A 25,012-nucleotide genomic window follows, 5' to 3' on the forward strand; every position below is an offset into this window, starting at 1 on the left:
GGGACTTTAGACGTGTGGGAAGTTCAAAATTTTGAAGTAACCTTGTCCATTAGATTAATGTGATGTACATCACGAGGATTTTTAATGGGAAAATTACTTAAAGGACCCTCGTGGAAGCGTTTCTTTCTAAATAGTCCCTAAGTTTTGCACGTTAGCTTAATTGAACATTTAGTAAACTTTTTCTATCTTAATGGTCCTTCGTATTGTCAAGCTCATAATTTTTATTGTCGAACTCAATACTTTTTTATTTAGTGATCGATTTTATAAACTTGATGTGGATTGCAAAGAAATAGATGAAAACTTCGGTAAGTCGAATTCATTCCACAGGGACAATGAAGATTGAAATGTTCATTCGGATTAAAAACCAAAATAAAGTTGTAAAACATATTGGTTTTAAAAAAATAAAACAGAATTGTAGCAAAATAGAAAATGAAAATTAACAATAGAAAAGAGAGATTGAAACTAGTGAAAAAGGACTTAGAGAGTTCAAGTCTACCATTGCAAGTCATCCATAATGTTGAATCGTTCTAATTATGACTCAATCCACGTAGCAAGTCATTGCTCGTGGATCGGAAGATGATTCGATGTAACATTTGATTGTAACCCAAGAGTATCCATGAAGATCTTTGACTTAGACAAGATTATCCAATTTATATTTTCATTCATCATAGAGCATGAGTGTTCTTGAACTTATTTAAGTAACACTCATCAAAGTTTGAATTAGAAGTATGAGTTAGATGATCTTATTATAAAGAGATTTATAGAATTAACATGTAAAATAAAAATAAAGAATTAAAACAGTATTGGTAGGATGAACTTGCTTCGGCATCCTTGATCTTTCTAAGGAGGATCTAGCCACTCATTGCAAGGGTCATAATTGCAGCAAAAACAAAAAGAAGAAGATGATGTAAGATAAAGCTGCATTTTCAATTCCTTCTTTGAATAGTTCTCCAAAAGAGTTACAATAAGAATAAGAAGAAGAACTAATAGAGTACTCCTGATGCTCTCACTACAATCAGGAATCTCTCCAAAAACTAAAGAAATTACAGAGAATTATAGAGAGAAAATGAGAAAATTTAAGATCAAGAAAGGGACCCAAGAGGGACCCCTTCTTTGAAATCAACCCTCTAATTTATAATATTCGTAATCGGGTTATTGGGTCAACTTTTCGGATGATTTGATTCGAAATAACCATTTAGTTATAACGACCGAAGTATCTGGAACATTTTGTGCAAATCTCGAGGTAAGATGACTCTAGATCACCGCGGAGCAGTGACGTGGCAACTTTTGTTGCTCATCTTCGATGAAGTTTCTCCTTTTTGCTCGCACATTGTAACCAACTTTGTTACATCATTTAGTAACTTCCACGTGCGCTTTATTTATCTACAATTAGCAATAATATCTCATTAGCTTCATTAATTGGAGAAACAATTTAATTTTGTAATTATTTACAAGGACTAATATTTAAAATGTGATAGAATTTGTGAAATTACGGTCCCAAAATCACATTATTGTGACCTTATCATTTAGTGTCAAGTTCACATTTTTTTACTATCGAACTCACCACTATTAACTATTGAGTTTACCATTTTTTAAAATAAAAATGGTGAACTCGACATTGGTAAAATCCATCCATTTTTAATTTTGGAGTTTTTCTCACTAAAATACATGGAAAGATCAATTAAAAATTTGAGATAATGATTTGTTTAAATGATTTCAACCCAAAATAACAGTTATTGATGGATTTTCATAAAAAAACTAAGTAAAAAAAGTGAAAAATCTCAAATTTTTTTACATACATCTTCAAAATATTTAAAAAAATCCTTGATTTTTTTTTCTTTCTTAAATCCTTTATGAAGGAATGGAGTCTCCGAAATTCGATTGAACTATCAAAAATCCAATTTTTGAATGAAAACAAGTAGGATATTTAATTGTGAGAAATGTGGGAGATGAGACACATGAACTATTTAAAAAAAAATTTACTAAATGTCCTATCAAGCAATTGCTGAAAACTTTGGGATTATTTAGAAAGAAGTCCCTCCACGAGGGTCTTTTAAGTAATTTTCTCATTTTTAATTGTATTCTAGATCCCACCAAAGATTGTGTGCAATTAAAGTTAGGCTAGCCTGACTAACTTAGTAAGATTTACTAAGGGCCCACATGGATTATTACCACATTGGCAATCCAACGCCACAACCCTCAGATATCATGAAAAAAATCAGATTAAAATAATCATAATAATAATAAAAAAAATCCTTTTTTATACTGGATAGAAAGTGGTGAAAATGTACATTCACCCAAAATTTAAATTAAAATTAGTGAAAAAGATTTTAGTTTTCTTAAAATTTTGAGTTTACTCCTCGTGATAATGTTTTTGATTCCAATAGGGGAAAAAACTGAAGTAACATTGAAATTGAAATTGTTTCACACATTGCTAATGTCAATGTGTACAAAACCATAGATACTTTTCATTGAGATACGAGTGAGAGGCATCTGTGGTTCTCTGCACACCAATGTGTGAAACAATGTCAATTTCAATGTTACACCAGTAAGACTCCTCTAATCAGGTGGTCGAGTCATGAAACTTTCTTAGAAAATGTTGAAGTAACATTGAAATTGAAATTGAAATTGTTTTACACATTGCTGATGTCAATTTGTACAAAATCATAGATGCTTTTCATTGAGATACGAGTGAGAGGCATTTGTGAGTCTCTACCGACTAATGTGTGAAACGATGTCAATTTCAATGTTACACCAGTACAAATCCAATCAGGTGATCCAGTCATAGAACTTTTTTAGAAAATGTCGAAGTAACATTGAAATTGACATCGTTTGACAAATTCCGGACGTGAATGTGTGTTTAAAATCATAAATACTATTCAACTAGACACGAACGCTGGGTCCCACAATTTGACGTGAATGTGTGTTTAAAACCATAAATACTATTCAACGAGACAAGAATGAGAAACATCTATGGTTATGTGTGACGCTGGCTCCCACACAAATGGTGAGAGACTCCACGTTCACGTTCTCTTGTGCTGTGTGTTTGTAGACTGAGATACATTCGGCTGTGTCTGAGACTGGGACTCCACTTCTGTAATAATGTGCTCTTCAACGTGTGAAACGATTTCATATTTCAAGGTTGCTCCAGTACGATTCAATGTTTTCGGCACATATGTCACTATTGTTCCACCTATTTAGGTGATGGTACATCTGAGAAAGTCAGAGAAAACCGCTTCCCATAGAATCTTTTTTACTTGACCTATTTTGAGTTGATTTATAGGTAGGTAGGTTGACTCTTACTTGATGGATATTTAATCAAAGTTTGAATAGTATGATTTTTTTATTTTCGAATTAGGGTAGCTGCTAGGATGAGAATCCATTTTCTTTCTTAGAGAGAGAAATCGTCCAAGATGAAAATTGAATTTCAAGGAAAATATTTAAAAAGAGTCGTCATATTGCCCCCTTAACAAATGCTCCCATCACAGAATTGTAAATCATTTTCCTTGGGATGCATAAGAAAAGACCATTTGCCTCGGGATACGTAAAACAACATATCTTTTTCTTGTGTATCCCAAGGCAAATGATCTACGGTTTTGTGATGAGGGCATGGGAGGGTGGTTTGTCCAAGGAGAGCGTCATATTATCCCAGTTCATAAAAGAATTTGTATTTTCAAGAAAAAATAATTTTCTTAAATTGATCTAGTCGATTATTTTCAAAGTGTGGAGGGTATGGGGATCAATTTTAAAACTAAGTTGAAAGATGTTGAACTCATATTGCATGGAATATCAAATTACCGAATTTGATTTATTATTTACTAAGTGATTGAGAGTTAGTTTTGGAAACAAAAATAATGTGTGGGAAAGAGAAATTGTGAGAATTAGAGTGCCACGTGGGCTAATGGGGGAGTGGGGATCTCAACAATGCGGGTCTCCAAAATCACACTTTATAAATAATACTAATGATAATCTGATGCTCTATGTACGCTCCCTGATAATACAATAAATCTTTTTCCTTGTGCGTCTCGATCGAAGAAAAAAGATCTATGATTCTATCATTGCCACGTCAGAGAGGGTATAAAGAACGTCTGGTTTTAGAACATTAGGTTATGTGACTCAAAAAAGAAAGGATGTTTACCATGTGGTAGAATATGAGTTCATTTATAATTTAATTTAAAAATAACAAATTGAAAGTCTATTATCCATGGGAAAATATCATTATACCAAATTCAATCTATTGAAAGTAATAATTTGAAAAAGTTCATGTATCTATAAAGAAAAATTTGCTCCACCACAAGATTTCAGAGCTTTGTTAGAACTTTTTGGCTTGTATTCCTCAAGTTCTTAACAAAAAAAAAAAAAAAAAGTAAAAAAAAAAAAAAGAGAGAAAAAGAAAAAGAAGAGAGAACACTAAAGATTTTACATGGTTTGACAAAAATTTCTACATCCACGAACTTCATGGGAGTTATTCCACTATATCTCATATCTCCACACATGAATTTTCATGTTACATGATAACTTTATGCTTCTTTTTCCCCAAAATTCATCATCTTATTCTTCTTTTTTTTTCTCTCCATTGTAATAGTTTTCTCCTCCTCTAAATAGATAGAAAATCCCACCCCAAAATAGAAATCTTGATCCTAATTAAATTGTGATTATAAAATTCATCCTTATCTAAATATGATAATTATTCATAGGGAAAGAATTTTGCTTGTTTCATTCTTTTTTTTTTTTTTTTTTTTTCAAATTATATAGGATCTAACCATGATAATGCCACTTGTATGCCTTGAGATACATACTGATTGGTGCGACACCAACGGATTAAATAAGAATGGATTCTATCTGATCAGGGCCTATAAAGTGGTTTCTAGGACCCTATTTATAGAGACTTTAATGTTAAATAATGCATAAAATACCTTAAATAGATATAATACGTTGATAGTCCATATTTATTATTGTTTTTTATAAATTGTGAATTTTTGGACTAATTGTAGTTATTTATTTGTAATAGGTTAAAGTCGTGAGATTTAAAAGGATGAACCAAGATAATTAAAGACATACATTACAATTCAAGACTCAAAACAAAATCACAGACCGAAGACCAAAGTCAATGGGCTCACAAGCATCGTGGCGCAATGAACACCTTAGATGACGTGATGATGTTGACAAGATTTTTCTTGAAATTTATGCAATGTTGAGACGATGTGATTTGTAACGTAACACATTAGGTTTTAGAGTTCTTGTAAAATACGAAAGTGTTCTTAATTATGAAGAACCTTAATTTGGTCTCTATAAATAAGATATCAAACCTGAGCCAAATCATCTCATTTCTTTTGTGATTATCTTCTTTAGTTCTCTTTTATTTTTTAGTTTTTAATTTTTTAGGTTTACTTTCTGTTGGAACTTTGTAAATAGAATGAGTATTTGGCCAGATTCAATTCAAGATTAATAAAGGATTATCATTCTCTCTCTTAATCTTTTCTTTTTTATTTTTATTATCCTTACTATGATTTGTGGCTAGACTTTTGTTAGAGAGGTCGATGAAGCCCAAACAAGATCATCTTAGATAATTATTTATTTCAATTATGTTTGAATGCTTTATAATGATACAAACTTCTTAAGTAGTGATAATTGAATAGAATGATTAGTCTCATAATTTTAATAATTTAATCTTAGATAAGTTTAAGATAAACTGTGCTTTATTAGAGATTTAATGTTTTATTTTTTATTTCGTCTTATTAAATATTATCATAGAAGTTAGGATTACCAGTCGATCCAATAACATTAGTTTTGTTAATTGGATCGAGATAAAAAATAAACAAATAAATTGATAAGGTGACTTCTTTTAATGGATTTGACTGATTTAATTCTTAATAATGTGATTCACATTTCTGTTTATTTTAGAGTAGTTTTAATTCAGTTTCATTTAATATTTTGAAAATTGTGATTGATTGTTTTAAGCAAAAAAAAAAAAAAAAAAAAAATATATATACTGGATCGACGTTATCTCTGTGAATCAACTTTTGCTTGTCACAGTTTTTATATATTTTTATTCTTTTATTTCTATTGATAATCTGCACCGAACACTATCACTCTACATTATTCCTACACAACATTATCAAAAATAATTTGAGCAAGGATCGGTGCCTCAACTTTAATGTTGACAATACCCAAATCTGATCCATTATGATTTGATAATGTAGCTGTAAAATTGGTCAGTTGGGATGATTTCAAGATTCTAATTTCGAGCAGCAAAAGTTGGAGTATTGTTAAAAGAAGTTGAAAAGTGTTATTAGGCTAGATTGGCATTTGGTAACCTTGCTGGACAAGTGTTGTTGCGTATGAATTATTGTCAGGTAATTTTTAATAAGATAATTAGATTTTTTTTATATTTAAAATAAATTAAGAATTGATTTTTTTAGTCCACCAAAAGAAAATACTGTCCAAAACTATATTTTGTGGAATAACTAATAGAGTAACATTAAAAATTATGATTGTTCATACAAATTAAATAAAATATAATAAATAAATTAAACATCCAAATTAAACTTAAAAAAATTTCAAATGATCAATACCAGTACCAGCTGGAAAATCAATAAAAAATTATCAATGATTATATATTTTAGAGTATTTTTAATTTATCAGGCAAACCTCAAACCCAATTACTATTTACAGATACTGCCATAAAATTGATACAACTCCTCATAAATCTTGGTTTTTCAATTTTCTTACAAATTCTCCCTTCACAAAACATTTATTGCCAAATGACAAGATTATCCCTCCTACAATGTATAAATTGGAGGAAGACAACGTATTGCCCAATTATGTTGGATATAAAATGTCGCAACACCATTAAAATATTGAAATATCTTTTATTTTTAAAGAGGTCATGAAGATTGCATTATTTGTATATTGCTAACCATCAAGGTAGGCTCCCCTGTTTCTTTTTGTATTTTTCTTTAATTGTTTTTCACCATCACACTCTAAAATGGCATAAAAGACACCAACATGATTGCATTCCGAATTGAACTATGTATGAATATATATTTTCATAAATGTATTACTGAAAGTTAAAAAATAATTTTAGTGATTTTTTGGGGGTATTTTGTGTTATTTGAGAACCTGATTTCTTGTATTTAAAGGTAAGGGTGTTCTTATCATGATTTTGGACTTTAAAAGACAAATGGCACAATCTTTACGGTGATAGGCATTTTTTGTGTATAACATTGTTGGACATTGTTAACCAACCAACTGCCCCAAAAGATCGATCTATTGGAAAAGGGGAGAACTATAAATACTAAAGGGTCACATTACTTAATTAGGGTATGATGACACACCCGAGAGTGAAGGAAAATATACACTCAACACTCCTCCTTACCCATAAGGGTGGAAAGAATCGAACATGTACCCTACACAAAACTAGCGCTTTGATACCATGTTACGCAACCAACTATTCTAAAAGATCAATCTATTGGAAAAGGGAGAGAATTATGAATACCAAAGGGCCATGGGGCTTAACTAGAATATAACACCTCCGAGAGTGAAGGAAAATATTCACTCAACAAACACTAATTATCCTTTGTATGTGTTGATAGAAAAATTGTACCAATGTGGTAAAGGGTATTGTTGTCTTTTGAATTATATTTAATATTTTAATGGTGTCAGATATTTGTATTTAAAATTGTAGGATAATATAATTATCTTTTTATAATTTATGATCAATCATCGTAAATGAGTAATAATCTTGTCATTTAAAACTAAATATTTTAGTGAAGGGAGAATTTGTAACAAAGTTGAAAAAGATAGGTCTGTGGGGGAGTTGTTTCAACCTTAGGGGAGTATTTGTAAATAGTAATCGGGTTTGAAGTTTGCCCATTGGAAGATGTTGACTTTATTATGTTATTTACAAAGCATACTGATCAATCATCATTTGGTTTCAATGATTACATATTTTAGTTTTATTATATTGAAAAAAATCAAAGATTGATTAATGATCACAAATTACTTATCAATGATCAATTATCATTTGGTAACAGTCAATTATCAATGATCACTGAAAAAATAAAATGTTAAGAGCTAAACGAGAATAAAACATTTGACGAGGATTTAAAAAAATAAAAATCAAGCTAAAAACGTTACTTAAAACTAAAGTTCAACCGCAATTAATTTCTCGCAGTAGTTGGAATCCGGCCTTAGGCTGTTGTTCTTCAAACAAGTACTTCTAACTTTTCTTAGAAGCGAAAAGCAGAAGCTAGATCTATATCTGAACAACTTAAAATTAGTCATAAACACTTTCAACCTCTACAACAATGTTTCAATAACCACTAATTGATCCAAGAAAGATAAACCTGTTCGCTCAATTGTTCCTTTATTAGGCAACGTATATCTGACAAACAGATCACAGATAGCAACCTCAGGCTTTTGGACTCTCCCTCTGTACACTTTGGTGACTCTTGTGCTGAAGTGACATTTAAATTCACTATGTTTCACATTTTGCTGATGTGGAGACGCATATAAAACGATATGCCATGCAATCATGAAAAATATTTATGATTTTGTGCACACATCCACATCAGTCAAATGTGGAACGGTTTAAATTTTAAATTCACTCCAGTATTTTTCACACTTACCTCAAAGTTAGTTGAGGACAAGCCGTGTTGAGATTTTAAAATTCACTTTGCTGTTTCATATTTTGCTGGCATGGAGGGCACAAAACCATATGCCTTTCAATTGTATCCAAATGAAAAACATCTATCGTTTCGTACAGACATCCATGTCACCAAAGTATGAAATTGTGTAAATTTTAGAGTCACTCCAATATCTTTCACAATGTATCCCAAACTTGGCTGAGAGCAAATTATGTTGGAGTAACTTTAAAAATCACTCTGTTTCACACTTTGCTAAAGTGGAGGTGGGCACAAAAAAGTGTGAAAGTTGTAGATTTTTAAGTCTCTTCAACGTTTTCCACACTGTAGCCAAAACTTGGCCTAGGATGAGTAGTGTTGGAGTGACTGTAAAATTCATGATGAAACATCCACATTAGCAAAGTGTGAAACAATGTAAATTGTAAAGTCAGTATTTTCCACTCTCTATCCCAAACCTGGCCGAGGACACATCGCAATTAAATTTTGAGTTGACTCAATGGCAATAAAATATTTGAATTAAGGAAAAATTACTTGATAAACCCTTATGGGAGGGATTTTTTTTTTAATGATTTTTTATAATAATTCCCAGCTTTTGGACCCTAACTTAGATAGTCTAGTTAGTAAATTATATTTTTGCCTTCTTAATTTCCCCTAACCCGTTTCTCTTATATTTTTCAATGATAGGCAAAATATCAATTTTTCCATCTATTTTAATTTATCGAAATATTTTAATGGTAATCGAGATCCATCCTGACAATTTGCTACGATGAATGACGAATGCAGAATGTTATAAATGTTTGTTTTGTTCGGCATTAGTAGCTTTTAATAATAAGGGTGGGGTTATATATATATATAACAGAATGTTATAAATATAATTTTTAAAATTTAGACATAAATTCAATCTATTTGATGATTTGTGACAATAAATGACAAATGTTTTATCAATTTAAACAACAAACAATGAGGATTTTAATGGCATTTTAAAACAGCCTCCAAATGCGAAGTAACTACCTTTAATTCTATTAACGACGGTTTTAGTAGATGCCTCCAACAGTGGCGTCTGCAATTCTTTTAGCGACCAAGTCATGGTGGTTCTAAAATTGCCTCTACTGTCCTCATTTTTCAGGTGGTTTTCAGCGAATTAACACCATTTTTGAACCACGAGTAAAGTGGTACAGAATTTTTAAAACCTCTATAATGATGAATTTTTCCCCCACTAAAAACATATAATTTTAAAATAATAATATAGCGGCATCTAGAGAATCAACAGGATGTTTTTGCTACTACAGACCTGTATATAGCTCATTTTCGCCTCGATCAATACCGAGAGATCAAGAGACCGCATGGAAGAAGGATTTGGTGGAAGGGAACAACCACAAGACCCATGGGCTTTGTCAAGAGGGCCGTACCCAACTCTTAAACTCCAATACATGTAGAAATTGAATCCTAAAGTCCAGATCCAACTCCTAAATCTTCAAAAGCCCATGTGCACCAAGGTGGATACTTGTCACCACCATAACCTACTTCCCAAAATCAATCTACCTAACCCAATCATCACCCTCAAAAGCTATACAACCCATACCTCAACTCACACCACATGTCATCATCAATCTCCGTCATTTTCTTCAAACTTTCATCACAAACCATCCCCACACCCCTTTTCTTTAATCAACTCACTTAACCATTCAAAAGACTACAAATGTCTACCATGTTGAACGCATGCCACAATATCCTTCACCCTCATAAGTCATTCTTCTAACCAAACACCCATATCTCTCAACTTAATCAACACTAAACCCAAGTATGGGTTGCTTAACGAATCTAATTGGATTCTATCCATGGGTTTGGGTAAAAAACAACCCACTTTACACTTTTTCCATAAACACCTTCCTTAACCTCAAATTTCAAAGTCTTTTATGCCTAAAACCCATGTCATTTCCCCTCAATTTTTATCTTTGTCCCATCCTACTCCTAAAAGTAATATCAAAAGCTTATAAAAGCCCATTCTCTCACAAAATCTCTCATGCCATCAAGCTCATTTTCAACCTAAAACTCTACCAAATTTTCTTCATATCTTTATTTCTGTTTGTCTCCTCTCTTCTCCAAAAAAGTCTAACAGAAATATATCATCAAGAATAAGAAGATCAAGAACTCAAGAAGAGGAAAAGAAGAAAAAAATAGACGAATATAAGCTCCAAGGTAGGGTCTAGCAGGACCATGTAATAATCCTCATTCTCCTTCTTTCTCTTTCCTCTTCTTCAAAACTATACACATTTTTCTTAAAAACCTGTAATTTTAAGGCAAGATTTAAGGGTCTCCATTCCTCAATGAGGAGACCCCATGATCTAGGTCAAAAGTAATGTCCATCCATTTAAGGTTACACAAAGAAAATGTTGTTTTGTTTCCAAGTTTGTTTATTCTTCCTAAAATAGGCATATTTCTAAAATTACCACCTAAGGTGGAAATGGAGGGGTGCCTAACACCTTCTCCAACCTCTAATCGGATCACTTACTTAGATGTCTAGGTATATCGGTTTCCTTATTCAATCGTAGAGTCACTAAATGCTTTAAAATGAATTTTTTTCAAGATACTTAATTGGGTGATCATTCACACCCTTTTCTAAAAAAAATGGTGACGACTCCAAACTAGGCATTGAGTTTCACTCGGTGAATTTCTCATGTCTATAGACCTTTATTTAAAAAATATAATTAATACACTTCTTGCACCTTGTATGTATATATATATATATATATATAATATATATATATATATATATATATATATATATATATATATATATATATATATACATTCGTTACAATGCGACTTCACTGACTCATTTTTCAAAAATTGAACAGAATATTAATTTGGAACACCTTTTCTATGATGATCAATTTAAATTATGCAAGAGTTATATGAAGTGGTGACTTGTTTTCAAAGTGATTGACATTCAAAGTTTAGAATGTGATGACATGTTTTCAAAGTGATTGCATTCAAAGTTCTAATCAAAATAAGGTGTGTCAAAATCTTAAGTTGCAACTGAAGTATGCTTATTTGAAAAAATAAAGAAAGATTACTTTAACTCCATGATGTGAGCACACTTTAAATTTTTGTTGTCCGATGAGAAGTTAGACCTAAAAGTTGAAATTATGTATGACTAGTTTAATGAATTTTGCTATACTTTATAGTTTCTACAACTCTCAAACCTCCTCCTTTCACATAGACGGCATCACACATCTATATTAATAATAACAACACCATCTATATTAACGAGAAGAAGAAGATTGCAATGCAACTTTGAGCTCATGGGTTCAAGTCCATGAAAGTTTAAAATATATATATATATATATATATATATATATATATCTAAGAGGACTTACATTTTGCCAGACTCACTTACACCCATGAGCACAACAACAAAAGCAACAGCCATTCCTGATGAAATTCAGACAACAATGCTTGAATGAACAATAAAACCAAAAAAAACTAAAAACTAAAAACTAAAAACAAAGGAAACTGATAGAACAACATGATTTAATGCTAACTAACTTAAAAACATGATTTAATGTATCCCATACACAAATTTAAAAAATTGGAAGCTTTCTAGATATCAACAACGATCATAAGGTTCACCTCAAATCTACTAGAAATATAGTTCAAAACCAATAAATTCATGCTTGCCACTGTTACTGAAATGGAAAGACATTTTGGATTCTCTAGAAGAGGTAAAACGCACATTGGTAACATCAGTTCCCATGAAAAGAAATTTAATTTATGCGCATCATATAATTCATATGAATTCATTAAGTTTGGCCCTTTCCTTGCATTCAATTTTGCACAACTGAAAATTACATGCACCTGATATATGAAAAGAAATTCAATAAACAAAAGAAGTATTGCATACAATACAAGATTGGATACTAGGCAATCAAACAACAAAACACAATCACAAATAAGATAGTGCATGAACTCACAAGAATTAACAAGAATAGGTATACATTCCAACAACAAAAGCTATTTCATAAATTAGAACAAGTTTCATAAAATACAAGAAACAATTGATTTTCAAGTTTTTCTACAACCTGGGGAGAATGAACAACAGTTAGGACAAGTTGGCCCACCACTCCATTGGGATTCAACCATTGTAATTGAAGATTCAACACCAATAATTTTGAGAAGATTTGTTAGAGAAATGAGACATGCTATTTCTGATGATTATGTGGTGTATCTTCGTGAATTTGATTATAATATTAGGATAAATAAAGATTTTGCTATGTTTTCACAAGAAATGAAAAGTAATAATTCTTTTAGTGGATGTATCTCATGAAAGCAGTTTCAATAAAAGACTTACTAAATTTATGATTTGGAATTACACTAAATAGATATGAAAATGACCTTAAATGAGATTTTAAATGAAGAAATCTACATGAAGCAATCTGAAGAGTTCATAAAAAGAAGAAAATAAAATTTATCTTGTAGACTTAATAAATCTATTTATAGACTTAAACAAACTTTAATAAAATTGTATGTAAAGTTCAATGTTGCCATTACTTACTTTAAATTTAAGGAAAACACTGTTGATCAATGTATATATCTGAAGGTCAATGGGAGCATATTTATTATGTTGGTCTTATATGTGGGTGATATTTTGTTAGTTAATAGTGATCTTGGTTTGTTCCACGAAACAAAAAAGTATCTCACTAAGAATTTCACGATGGTTGATATGGATGAGGTAACATATGTCATTGACATAAAAATTCTTAAAAATTGATCTCAAAGATTGCTTGGTTGTCTTAGAAAAGATATATCAATTGAGTCTCAGAGAGATAAAATAAGTAATTTTATTCAATCGATGATGCGTTTATCAAAAAATGAGATAAGTTCAACTTAATGCAATGTTCACATGATTATTTAGAAAGGAAGTATATGAAAGATATTTTATAAGCTTCTATTGTTGGGAACTTGATATACACTCATACCTGTATTAGATCGAATATCAATTTTACAATTGGGATGTCGAATTCATATTAGACTAACCCAAGAACGAATCATTGAAAAACTGCAAAGAAGGTTATGAGATATCTACAAGGGACAATTGATTATATATTTACTTACAAGAGATTAGATCATTTAGAGGTGATTGACTACTAAGATTTATATTTTTTCAAATGCTCTAATAGTAAAAAGTTAACATCAAATTTTGTATTTCTACTAACAAATGGAGTTATCTAATGAAGTAGTGTATTACTACTTCATCCACTATGGAAATCGAGTTCGTTGCATCTTTTGAGGCTATGAGTTACACTTTGATGTTACAAAATTTTATCTTAAGACTTGGGGTTGATGACTCTATAATTAGATCATTGAAGATAGATTGTGATAATATCGTAACTGTGTTCTTTTCTAAAAATAGAGATTACTTGAACAATACAAAACACAAAAAGGTGAAGTACTTGGTGGTTAGAGAGAGTCTAAAAATAATTAGTGCCAATTGAGAACATCAATACAACTCACATGATAGTTGACCTATTAACAAAGGGATTATCACCAAAGGCTTACAAAGAACATGTTATTATGATGGGTCTTTTGGAGAAATTTCTTATATATTTGAAAAAAATTATTTAGAAATAACTATGTAATTAGCATTAATTTTAGTATTAAATACAATTTTGTTTCTTCCATTTATGTTATGATCATGTTTTGTTATTAGATTTAAGTATATAGGAAATGTCTCGACAAGATAAAATAGGAGTATAATTAAATACTATTAGAAAAATGTATTAATGGTGTGGTACATAGAAGGAAATATGACATAAATGATATACAATCTCTATGACTCACATTAGTATCTAATTGAAATATAATATTATTGTACCTAATTAAATACTGGGATTTTTTTACAAGTTTTCAAAATTCGTGATTACTTATAAAACTAATTTTTGTCTAGAATCCCAAAATTGAGTTTTTTTTTTCAAAAACAATATTGTTTCATAAAATAAAAATACACTTTAACACAATCAATTTAATGGGCTAAGTGAGAGAATGTTAGAATTAAATTTTGTGTGGCCCATTGACCTACCCGTATTTTAATTTTTTGATTTGCATAATAGTTTAATAATCAAGGGATATCCCAAATATAATTGAAAATAGAAATAACTCTTTAAATCTTAGAAAGAAACCTTGATGCATAGGAATCCTACTTAAAGAGTAACTCTAGGTCCTCTATCCTTATCTATTTAAGTAGAATGACATCCCCATTAAGGTTAATAAAAAATAATGATTGAAAAAGGTTTTGTATTTAGGTGATCTCCATTAACCACCAAAACCTTGAGGTCGAACCAATATAGAGAGGGAAGAGAATGTGAGTTTGAAAATTGGAGAAGTGATCTAAAGGTTCAAATGTTTGAGGATTAGCACACATTGGAGCGTTAGCACGTAGATAACGAAAGGCACACTGACAAGAATCAGTTCATTTATCTACTTATGGAACAAGCTAGGTGCCTTTAACTTTTAATCTCTAGGAATATGTTAGGGTTGGTTCTTGAGATATATGTGATTCTTGATCTTTGAAATTTTATAGAATTATTGTTATGTGGAAAAGATTTAGAATGGGTTAAATCTCACAGGCTTCCCTTTGTATAGTTAAGAACCTTTGTATGTGCAATGATTGTCATGCTTCTATGAAATTGGTGCTTGAGATTTGTGATTGTGAGATAGTTGTTAAAGTTCATAGCTGATTTTATCATTTTGGGAATGGAAAATGTTCCTGCATGGATTATTGGTGATTGATAAATCCTCCCATCGATTTCCTCTAATTTATTCACATCATCTGCCAATGCCGTTTTACAGTCACATTTAAGCTTTTGGTCCATTTTCGAGTAGATTTCACTCTTGGCAGCTTAGGTTGTGGGACCAAAGGGTGGGAAATGATGATAGAAGAAAGATTTAAAATCTAGTCTTGAGGCAATGTTTCAATCAAAAGAAAAATGGGTACTATCTCGACTGAAACATTCCGTAAAATTCAATGTTTCGTATTGGTATCAACCAATACATTTCAATGTTTTGAACCATGTAAAAGGATAAATTTGACACGGGCACAATTCACATGGACCCCAAGTTTTACATTTTAAAACACACCCTTCAAACATTACAAAGGTTTGGCTCAAATGATTATTATTGCCTTCATACAAAATCCTAAACCCAAAATAGAAATCTAGCCAAAAAAAAAACACAAAACAAAACAAGAGAGCTTCTATTGGTACCCCAACTTTTACTTATTCTAATCATTCATTTATTTTCTTTATTATTAATTGGGGTGTAATAAGTAAAAGTTGGGTTGGCAATAGAAGCTTTAATCTTTTAAGGAGCCCCACATTTTTGTGTGTGAACAAGGTCCAGTTGCGGAGCAAGGTGCGCTCCATGTTGAATATTTATTGGAAAAACAATTGTGCTCCTTGCTTGCTTTCTTTCTTGATTTGGGTACTGTGTGATTTCTTGCTGTAAGTTGCTGCAACTATTTATGGAAAAGGTCCAGCCAGACTTGAAAAACTTTGTTTGAAAATTAAGTCTGCACTTGTGTTTCCAAAGATTCCATGCCATAGTCACACGTACACAAGAATAACAAGTCTTCATTATAGTTCAGGATTTCTCTGGCAAGCAATCACTCCTGCTGCTTTTTTTTGGAGGTAAGTTGGATTTGAACCCACGATCTCAAAGTTGTATTCCTATATGTCAACCAAAAACTGAGATATAGATCCTACCCCAATCAGTCATATCTCATGTTTATGCTTTTTCGGTACCAAGAGCCTTCCTTGGATTTCTAGACCTGATTCTAGTTTTTCTGTTCTGTTTTTTTTTGTTTTTTTTCTTAAAACCTCTCGACAAGCAAGGGTTAGTGATCCTCAGAAGTGAAGCTAGGTTTAATGGGTTTTGAACCCAGGTCGTGATATCAACACTCCACAAGCCTTACCAACTTTGCCAAGTTGGCACCTTCGTTGAGGTGGTTCTAGTTATAGTTGGAATAGTACTGTGTTAGGAGGATTTGTAGCATTATGATTAAGTCATTGTAATTTAGATTAAATTGGAGTAAGGATTCCCCTCGAAGAAAATTGGCAACATAGGATTCAAGAACCCTATCACTCTCATCCCCCTATCTCCTTAGGCTTACATTTCGTGTCAAAGCTAATTGTGGGTAAAGTTGCTCTACTACAACAAGAAAAAAAAATGGTTTAATTTGATTAAAAAAAAAACCATATTTGATGCAAAACATAAATTGGCATAACTCAGTGTAAATTAAAAATATGCAGGCATCTCAATACTTGGTTGATCGTTGCTGACAAATGTTTGACGCCACCACATGTTCCAGTAAGAAATCCCAAGTAACTTTGCTGAGCTAAAAAATCAATGCAACTGGCTTGGGTTTATGCTACTATTATAGAATTCCTTGAATGAAATAAACCCCAAAATAGCTGTCCTCAATCATGTTGGATTTTGATGTACCTAGATTTCATCTTGAGGTTAGTGATCTCTTCAATTCAAGCACTAATAAAAGTTATGGTTTGAGGAAGAGAACTTTTACTCAAGGAGTCCCTTTTAATGAGGCATGGTTGGAGATCACTCCGTACAAGGACATTCACATGGAGTGAGTTTTATCTAGACCTTTCATTTTGGGATGAGCAGATCGATGATGGAGTTCAAGAGTTGTGATGAGATTGGAAACATCTGGCAGTTCATAAAGGCTGTTATTGTTGCTTTACAAGTATTGCAGGGAGTCACAAATCATTGTTGATTTTTGCTGCAGTTGATGGGTGATGGTGGCGATAGTGTAGTGAGAGGTTGGTGATTGAGGGATTTGAATTTTGAGAGGGTATAGAGATGTCAAAATGAGTGTTTGAAGAAAGGCTGAACGAACAAAAGAAGCCGTGATTTGGTAGCCAGATGAGCAGTGACAATGCCTTATGACAATGTTGTGTCACGATACACCTTATTACAATGCATCATAATCAAATATTATATTATTTAGCTTGGTCATTTACCAAAACACATTCAAAATATCCTATTGAACCCTACCTTGTAATATCACCACTCACGAAAACTTTAACAGCTTAACAACCGCACACCATTACCATGATTGGGCTCAATAACTTTTCTGAATATTGGATGTATTACAATCCAAAGGGGTTTACATAGGGAATAAAGGAACAATAAAATTCTAACTAATCGAGTGCTAATCAAATATTTTTTTTAATCCATGAAAAGATGATCTGATGTATATCTTATATAAGACAATACTAGGGGAGGGAGATAAACTGATATGTAGGGAAAAGCAAGGGTGTGATTTGATACAAGAAACCTTCTTTCAAACAATGAACTTTGGTGCAATAAACTTTGTTCCACCGCAGAAACCTTTAGAACTAATCCAAGAAATCCCATTTGTTCGGAAGCTCGGCCAAGTGTAGCGCTTGGAGTTTTTAGCAAGATATGCATAAGGTGTTGATGCATGCTTTAGGAGCAATTGTTCTTTAATCTTTACCTCTAGAGGACGATAAATTGCCTTGTTTATACTACTAAGCATCTCAGTATTGGAGTCGAACCCATTGGTAGAATTGTAGAACATTTGAAACACTTTTAAACAGCATAAATGCAGTTGTCTGCATGATTTGGGCAATTCAGATATTCCATCCACTAAAATATGTTCAAGTAATTCTTTCTTCTTGGTGTCTAGTATCTGTCTTATATAAGCGATCGAATCTTCAATGTCTTCATGTGGATTTTCTTTCAAGTATAATAGAACAAGATTTGTCTTCCCATCCTTCTTTTCTTTCTGAAAGTGTAAATAGATCATTAGAATATGAAGGAGAAGAAAATGACACAAATGTACCTAAACATGACTGAAAATGTTTATATACCTGGTAGCTTTGAATGTCATTGAGCAAGCGAGATGAAATCATGAGCAACTTTGTAATTGTTTCATATTGAGAGATCCTCGTATACTTTGGTATGCTTGGAGTCATCAAACATGCAGCTGGTAGAATTATAGAGTGTACAGCTACAGAGATCATCCCAGTTTCAAGGTATTCATCAATGGATGGAATGTTTCCGCTTCTGCTCCATTTGGCTTCAGTCAACCATGCCTCAAATGTTTGGTACCACTACATACAACAACTCAAGAAATTTTCATACCAAAATAATTTTATGTTTCTTGTGTAATCTTGATTCAACAAATAGTAATAAAATCCTTTATAAATATATATTTGGTAGTACCAAATAAGGTTTAATGGGCAAAAATTTGAAAGTTTACCATATCTTGAAGAATTTTCGTGATGTTATGCCCTTGTTGATGGAAGTATTTCGTCACAATATCACCAACGACATCATCAAGTACATCAAAGATAACTTTACTCACCCCACTCAAACCGTTCCCATCCCATCTATTATCATTGAAACAACCAATGGACTTAAACAGGGACAATAGAAGAATAAAAATTAAACAATAACACATCCAATAATTTTCACAAGATTAGTATCAACAGATACCTTTTTACTGCCTCTGTGAGGATTTTTAACTCTTCCAATGAACCTTCCTCATCAAAGAAATCATCGGTTACTATAACGATTATTGCACTCTTTGCAACTAACATTCGAATATCTGAATCATAGGGTAGGGAGGTGCTAGAAGCAACAGCAAAGTAACAGTAGGTAGTTTTCTCCCTACCAAAGCCCATATCACTGAGACCCGAGTCCTTAGCCCACCTTAGTTATTAGGAACCAAAAAATAATTTGTGAACAAATAATTAATCACACATTGATCTGTATTTAATTTGAATGAGAATAAAATAAATTTTCATACCTTTTTAATTCCTCCAACTCAACTTTATAGATTGACTGCTTAAATGTATAGTTCTCCAAAGCAAGTTGCAGTAGCGCATCATTGCAATGAGATGGTAATCTGATTTAATAGGAATGGTTTACATAAACTTAAGGCTTGTTTACAACCGCTCTGCTTTTTAATAAAAATGCTTCTATAAAACAACTTGATAGTTTGGTTAGTAACTTAAGTTTAGACATTTCAGTCATTAACTTTGATCAAGCCTAGAGATAGTTTTGGTATTTTAGTCATACAGAATTTTTGTTTCCAAAAAGGTCATTTGTTTAGGCTCTGGATTTTCATTGAAACCCAAATCCACAAGCTGGCTCAAGGTAGTTTCGGCTTGTGACCAGCTTTTGGAATCTAGCTTCTGTAGGAATTCGATATTAATGTTCCTTATAAACCCGATTCTTCTTCCCAAAAGCACCTTGCGGGGGATGGAATCTAATATTCACCCCCTGAAGCTGCACAAAATGGTAGCTAAATTTCTAAGATCTCCATACCTATAAAAGGATGCCTTCCCCAACCATGGACCATCTGTTTCATTTTCTTCGATGCACATCCTATGCTCTAGATGATCTAATCGAGCAAGCCATGGAAGTGCCAACTGATGCTCAATCTATGCAAACACAAATGTAAACGTCAATGCGTGCCTTAATCGTCATAGAATTTTATGATCTAGATATTTTTTTTAATAAAAATTTTAGTACCAGTTTTTGAAAGTTTTGTGATATAGTAGCATTATCCTCCTTACTACTTCCCAGTGATATTGCTTTCTCTAGTAATTTTCTTGAGAATGATCTGGCTTCCTCGAGTTCATCTTCTCCTAAAAACATTAGATTTGTCGCTTTGTAAACATTAAACATTGCAGTAATGAAGTATTCGTAGTTCTCTTCTATGTGTTGGCGAATATCATTATGACGTAGAATCCAACAAAACCTCCCTGCATACACAATGAACATTTATAATTAGTAAAAAGTGTTTTAGTTAGTTTTGGGTAGATTTATGAACATATTTTCAAACAGAACAACCCTTACAAGAAGATACATGGTACCCATGACTTCTTAGGAGTCGAAATGCTAAAGAATCCTTGTATATCTGTATTGGTACAACATTGAAACCCATGGTTTGTGATTCTCGATTCATGTAATTCCTGTAATCATTAATCACAACTAATAAGATGTCATGAATTAAATATATGGTGCACTTGAAATACATGGTGAAGTAGAAGCCTCCAAGAATCCATATTTCATTTGGTAGTGTTTGGAGTGTGGGTTTTAGGTCACCCCACCACAAATACTTTCTGGAGTTAAAAGCATGTTTAGTGGGTATTCAGCTTCTTGATTCTTGCAAAAGCCAAAGGCCAGAGCTGGTTGGATCCTGTTTTGCAAGAAGTTGGACAGGATGGAACTATGATATTTTGGATAAAAAATATCCCTATTTTTTTGTTAATGACAAAAACTCCCCCAGATTGTTTTGGGGGATGTATATATCTTCTGGTTTTAATTTGCCAAATGCTCCCAAAGCTTCTAGACCCCCAAAAGTGCTTCCTCAAAAGTCACCAAACAATTGATGTCATTGTCGTAATTCTTATACGAGTGGTTCCTTTTAAGTCCTTCGGTTGAAAGCAGCTAGACCTCCAGCTTTTGATTATCTTTCTTTTTGCCTTATTGAAATCTCTTATTTCAAAAATAAAAATAAAAGTGTATACCATATCTGAATTAGTGAAATACCTATAAACATTTTCCAAAATGTATTCAATCTCTTGAAGGAAATGGTCAGCCAACCCCAAACTCTCTAATCGATCGATCATGCAGAGCCTCACAAGTTCTTCATCCATGGGATACATAGGAGGGACTGTGTAAAAAGGCCAGTTAATTTATAATGTCCTTGATGACAACAATATCACATAATTAAATCATTTGGTATCTTACAAGAAAAAATGCTCACTCACCTCCATTGCAACATCTTTGAACCACAGATTCTAAATACAATCGACAACCTTCATTTCCTGTAGCCATGAATGCCCGTGCAGTCGCTGAGGGTGATTGGAATAATGAGCCATCATCACTTAGATGTCTAAGTATTTCATGTTGATCAATATCATATGATGGAGGCAACGCTTCAAGATAGAAGATTAATGGAGGATAATTATGTTGATTAATACCAAGTTCTTCCCTGCAAATACATTTAAGTTAGTACCATCATTTTTATTTTGCTAAGCCATTATCATCAAATTACAAGAGAAGAAGGTTTTGCTCAAATACTCCATCACCAATAATGGCACGACATGGATATACCACCTAGCCGAAGTTCAATTCCCATCCCTTAAATAAATGGTTCAAGATAGGCCATGGTCGAAACCTATTTGAGCTTACTTTTCTTGACCAAGCTTGGCCCCATTTTGGCTTGGCCTTCAAGCCATCCAGACGTATTGACACCCTTAGTCATGATGGCTAGCTCACAAGATAGTCATAGTGATTTAAATGGTTTGATTCAAAAGTTAGTAAGGGCTTGGTATACTATTCTATCAAATCGGTTTCGTATCAACCATGACACTAAGATCCGATGACATAATATTTAAGAAAATAAATAGTTATATTATATATTGGGAAACTAATTAACTTCCAAAACTTTGAGGGACATTCACAACCTCCATAGCTATCATTTTATAAAGAGAGATTTATCATACAGACCTATCTATTGCATTTTTATTACCATGACTCACTTACTTAATCAAGGTTTTTTTTTTTTTGGAAATCGAGATATTTGTGCCAGTTAGAGCACCCAACTAATCCTCAGGGCACATGCCATTCCCCTCCCCCCACACGCACCAGGTAATTTATGGGATAAATCCTTGAGGATGGCCCCTAAGGGTTACTCTACACAAGGGTGGAGCCAGGATTTTCTTGTAGTGGGGGCAAACTATGATTAGTCGTATAGTTGAAGAACTTGAAGATGAATGATTTTAGGGAGAAATTCAGAGATTTTTTATTAGAAGTTGAAGAAAATGATATTTAGGTAATTTGCAATTAGTATATGAGAAGACCCAGTCAAGAGGCAATATGATCAACAAAAAAAATGAAGGGGGGGGGGGGGGGGGCAAATGGGGAGAGAGGTGAGGGAGTGGGGGACAAATGGAGCATGTAATTAGTTGAAAATATAGGGGTATCTCAAAGTTTTGTGGGGGCTATTGCCCCCACCATCCTCCTTACTAGCTTTGCCCTTGACTTTACAAACCTCACTTTTTGAACCCAATTGACTTAGTAAAATTTTTAAATATTACTAAGGGTTGTTGGTCCGCATGGATTATCACATTGGCAATCGAACATACATACTTCTAGATTTCACGAAAAAAATTCAAGATAAAAATTAATAATAAAATAGATATTCTTTGAGCTTGATCCATGGTGTTGATAATGGATAGATACCGAACTCTCAAAATTAAAAATTAAAATTCACCTGTGAAAATTAACTTTTTTTTTGAATTTTTTTTTAAAAATTCTTAGAACTTTGTACTCTACAACCCTGTGACAAAAGATCATCTTTTTGGATATCACAAATTGATGTGGCCAATGAATCCTTCCTTACTTAATCAACTTTGAAGTGGGATCCACATCTTGTAAATGTTAAATACTTATGCCACAAATTGATGTAGTTAGAGATCTTTTCTAAACAAACTTTGGAGTGGAACCCACATCATTATGAAAGATTAAATATTTATAATACTCTCAGTTATTTTTATTAAACACCCATTATGTCCTTTCCATGTTTTTGGAGAGAATAGGTGTTGAATGGAGAAATGATATAATAAGTATTAATTTAAAGAACTGAGGTGTATGACAAGCATTTAATCTTCTTTAAAAGAATCGTGATAATCTGACTCGGGCGCGTAGCATACTCAATCAACTTACTTGACGTGACAGGCTCGAAAACCGTAAATGTGCTCTCCTCGAGATACAAAATTGCACCTTTTTATGGGGAACCGTAGTCCTGTTTCTCGAGGAGAGCACATCTACGGTTCCCAATCCTATCATGTCAGGTAAATCGATTGAGTTACCATGTGACTTAGTTAGATTATCATTACTCTTTTTAAAAATGTGGGTCTCATTCCAAAGTTTGTTGAGTAACAAACTTGATAACGTAAGAGAGCTTTTGCAATAAAAGTACAATAAATATGTCAATTGACTAATAAACTTAATAAAGTAAAGAGTTTTGGTAATAAAAATGCATTCACAGGCGAGTCAAGTAAGTCTCTCTTCTATAAATGCTATTAAAAAAATGATTTATTTTATTCGTCTTTTAATATAAAAGATAGTAAAAATCTTCTTGTCATTATGAAATGACAACCATACTCTATTTTCTTGTCACTATGGTTGACAAGAATTTGAACTAGATTTGATGTGACTCTTATCGACTTTGGATGGTGCCAATCCAATCAATTGACAGCCCTACACAACATGAAAAAAGCTCATATTTGACGGGCCTAAGGGTATTGAATTTCATGAAATTTGACAGACCAAAGTGTCAAATTTTTCATTGTCAATTTTTTTTTTCGATGATGAAAACCGTCAAATTAATGGAGGATGGGAGAAATTTGATGGCTCTAAGTCGTAGAATTGAGGAACATCAAAAATTTCAATGACTGTTGACCATCGAAATTCGATTTCTAAAATTTGTGGGCTTTGGCCCATCAAATTTTCTTGTCAAAATTTTCAGTTTTCACATAGTGCTAGCATACATTGGGAGAAGGATAACTTCGTTAGAACCCAGCTCGCATGCAAATGTGATCCACCACCTTATCCAAACACACACCAAATTAGCTAACAAATTAACAAAGAAACAATAACATATAAAACAACCTTTCGAGAATTCTTTGTCTCTCATTAAAAATATCTTCCACCACGTCTACCAAACCTTCAGGAAATAAAACCTCTAAACCAAGAGCACGTGCGAGTTCAACCATGGCTGGAAAAACAATAGCGAACCAACGAGGATAACAACCATGCTGCTTCATAAGTAGATTCTCTGCATTTGTATGAATAAACTTCAACCCTGAAATTAAAAAGAAAAAAGAAAAATACAATCTAATTTAGCCTTTCTTGCAATGTTATTTGATGTATCACACAGTGGAATATTAATTACCTTTGTCTACATTGATAGCCCCTATATTCCACATTTTAAGTGAAACCATGCAAGCAAGTGTTGCAGGCAAGCAATCTAAGGTGGGTATTTCGCCACGTGCAAGCCTTGATGATCCCCAAGACCCATCTTGTTGTTGGTTGTTAAGTATCCAATCCAAGCATCCTTGGAACATGGGATGATTGGGTTGATAGGAATCAGGAATCATGGCTAGCCATGCAGTGTCGTAAGTCGAAGCCGACACAAGAGAGTAGAGATCAACGGTAGAGAACATCTCTTCCTTAATTTTCTTTACTTGTTCTTCAATTGACGAGTGTGGCATTTTCTTGGAAAGCTCAATCAGTGTTGCAAGATTTTT

General features: G+C 32.6%; 1 protein-coding gene across 1 annotated transcript; it reads right to left on the reverse strand.

Moving 5' to 3' along the window:
• Positions 1-17,788: 17,788 nt before the first annotated feature.
• On the reverse strand, positions 17,789-25,012 carry LOC147411347 (S-linalool synthase-like). The gene is made up of 12 exons (XM_086451148.1): positions 24,658-25,012; positions 24,375-24,567; positions 21,467-21,690; positions 21,246-21,369; positions 20,550-20,665; positions 20,223-20,455; positions 20,016-20,131; positions 19,495-19,593; positions 19,182-19,397; positions 18,946-19,075; positions 18,554-18,796; positions 17,789-18,468 (listed from the first exon to the last, which is right to left on the reverse strand). The coding sequence occupies exons 1-12, from the start codon at positions 24,974-24,976 to the stop codon at positions 18,004-18,006; spliced, it is 2,478 nt and encodes an 825-aa protein (XP_086307274.1). The 5' UTR covers positions 24,977-25,012; the 3' UTR covers positions 17,789-18,003.

This window comes from Akebia trifoliata, chromosome 1 (assembly GCF_017979445.1).
Source record: "Akebia trifoliata isolate Shusen 1 chromosome 1, ASM1797944v1, whole genome shotgun sequence".
NCBI classification, from domain to species: domain Eukaryota; kingdom Viridiplantae; phylum Streptophyta; class Magnoliopsida; order Ranunculales; family Lardizabalaceae; genus Akebia; species Akebia trifoliata.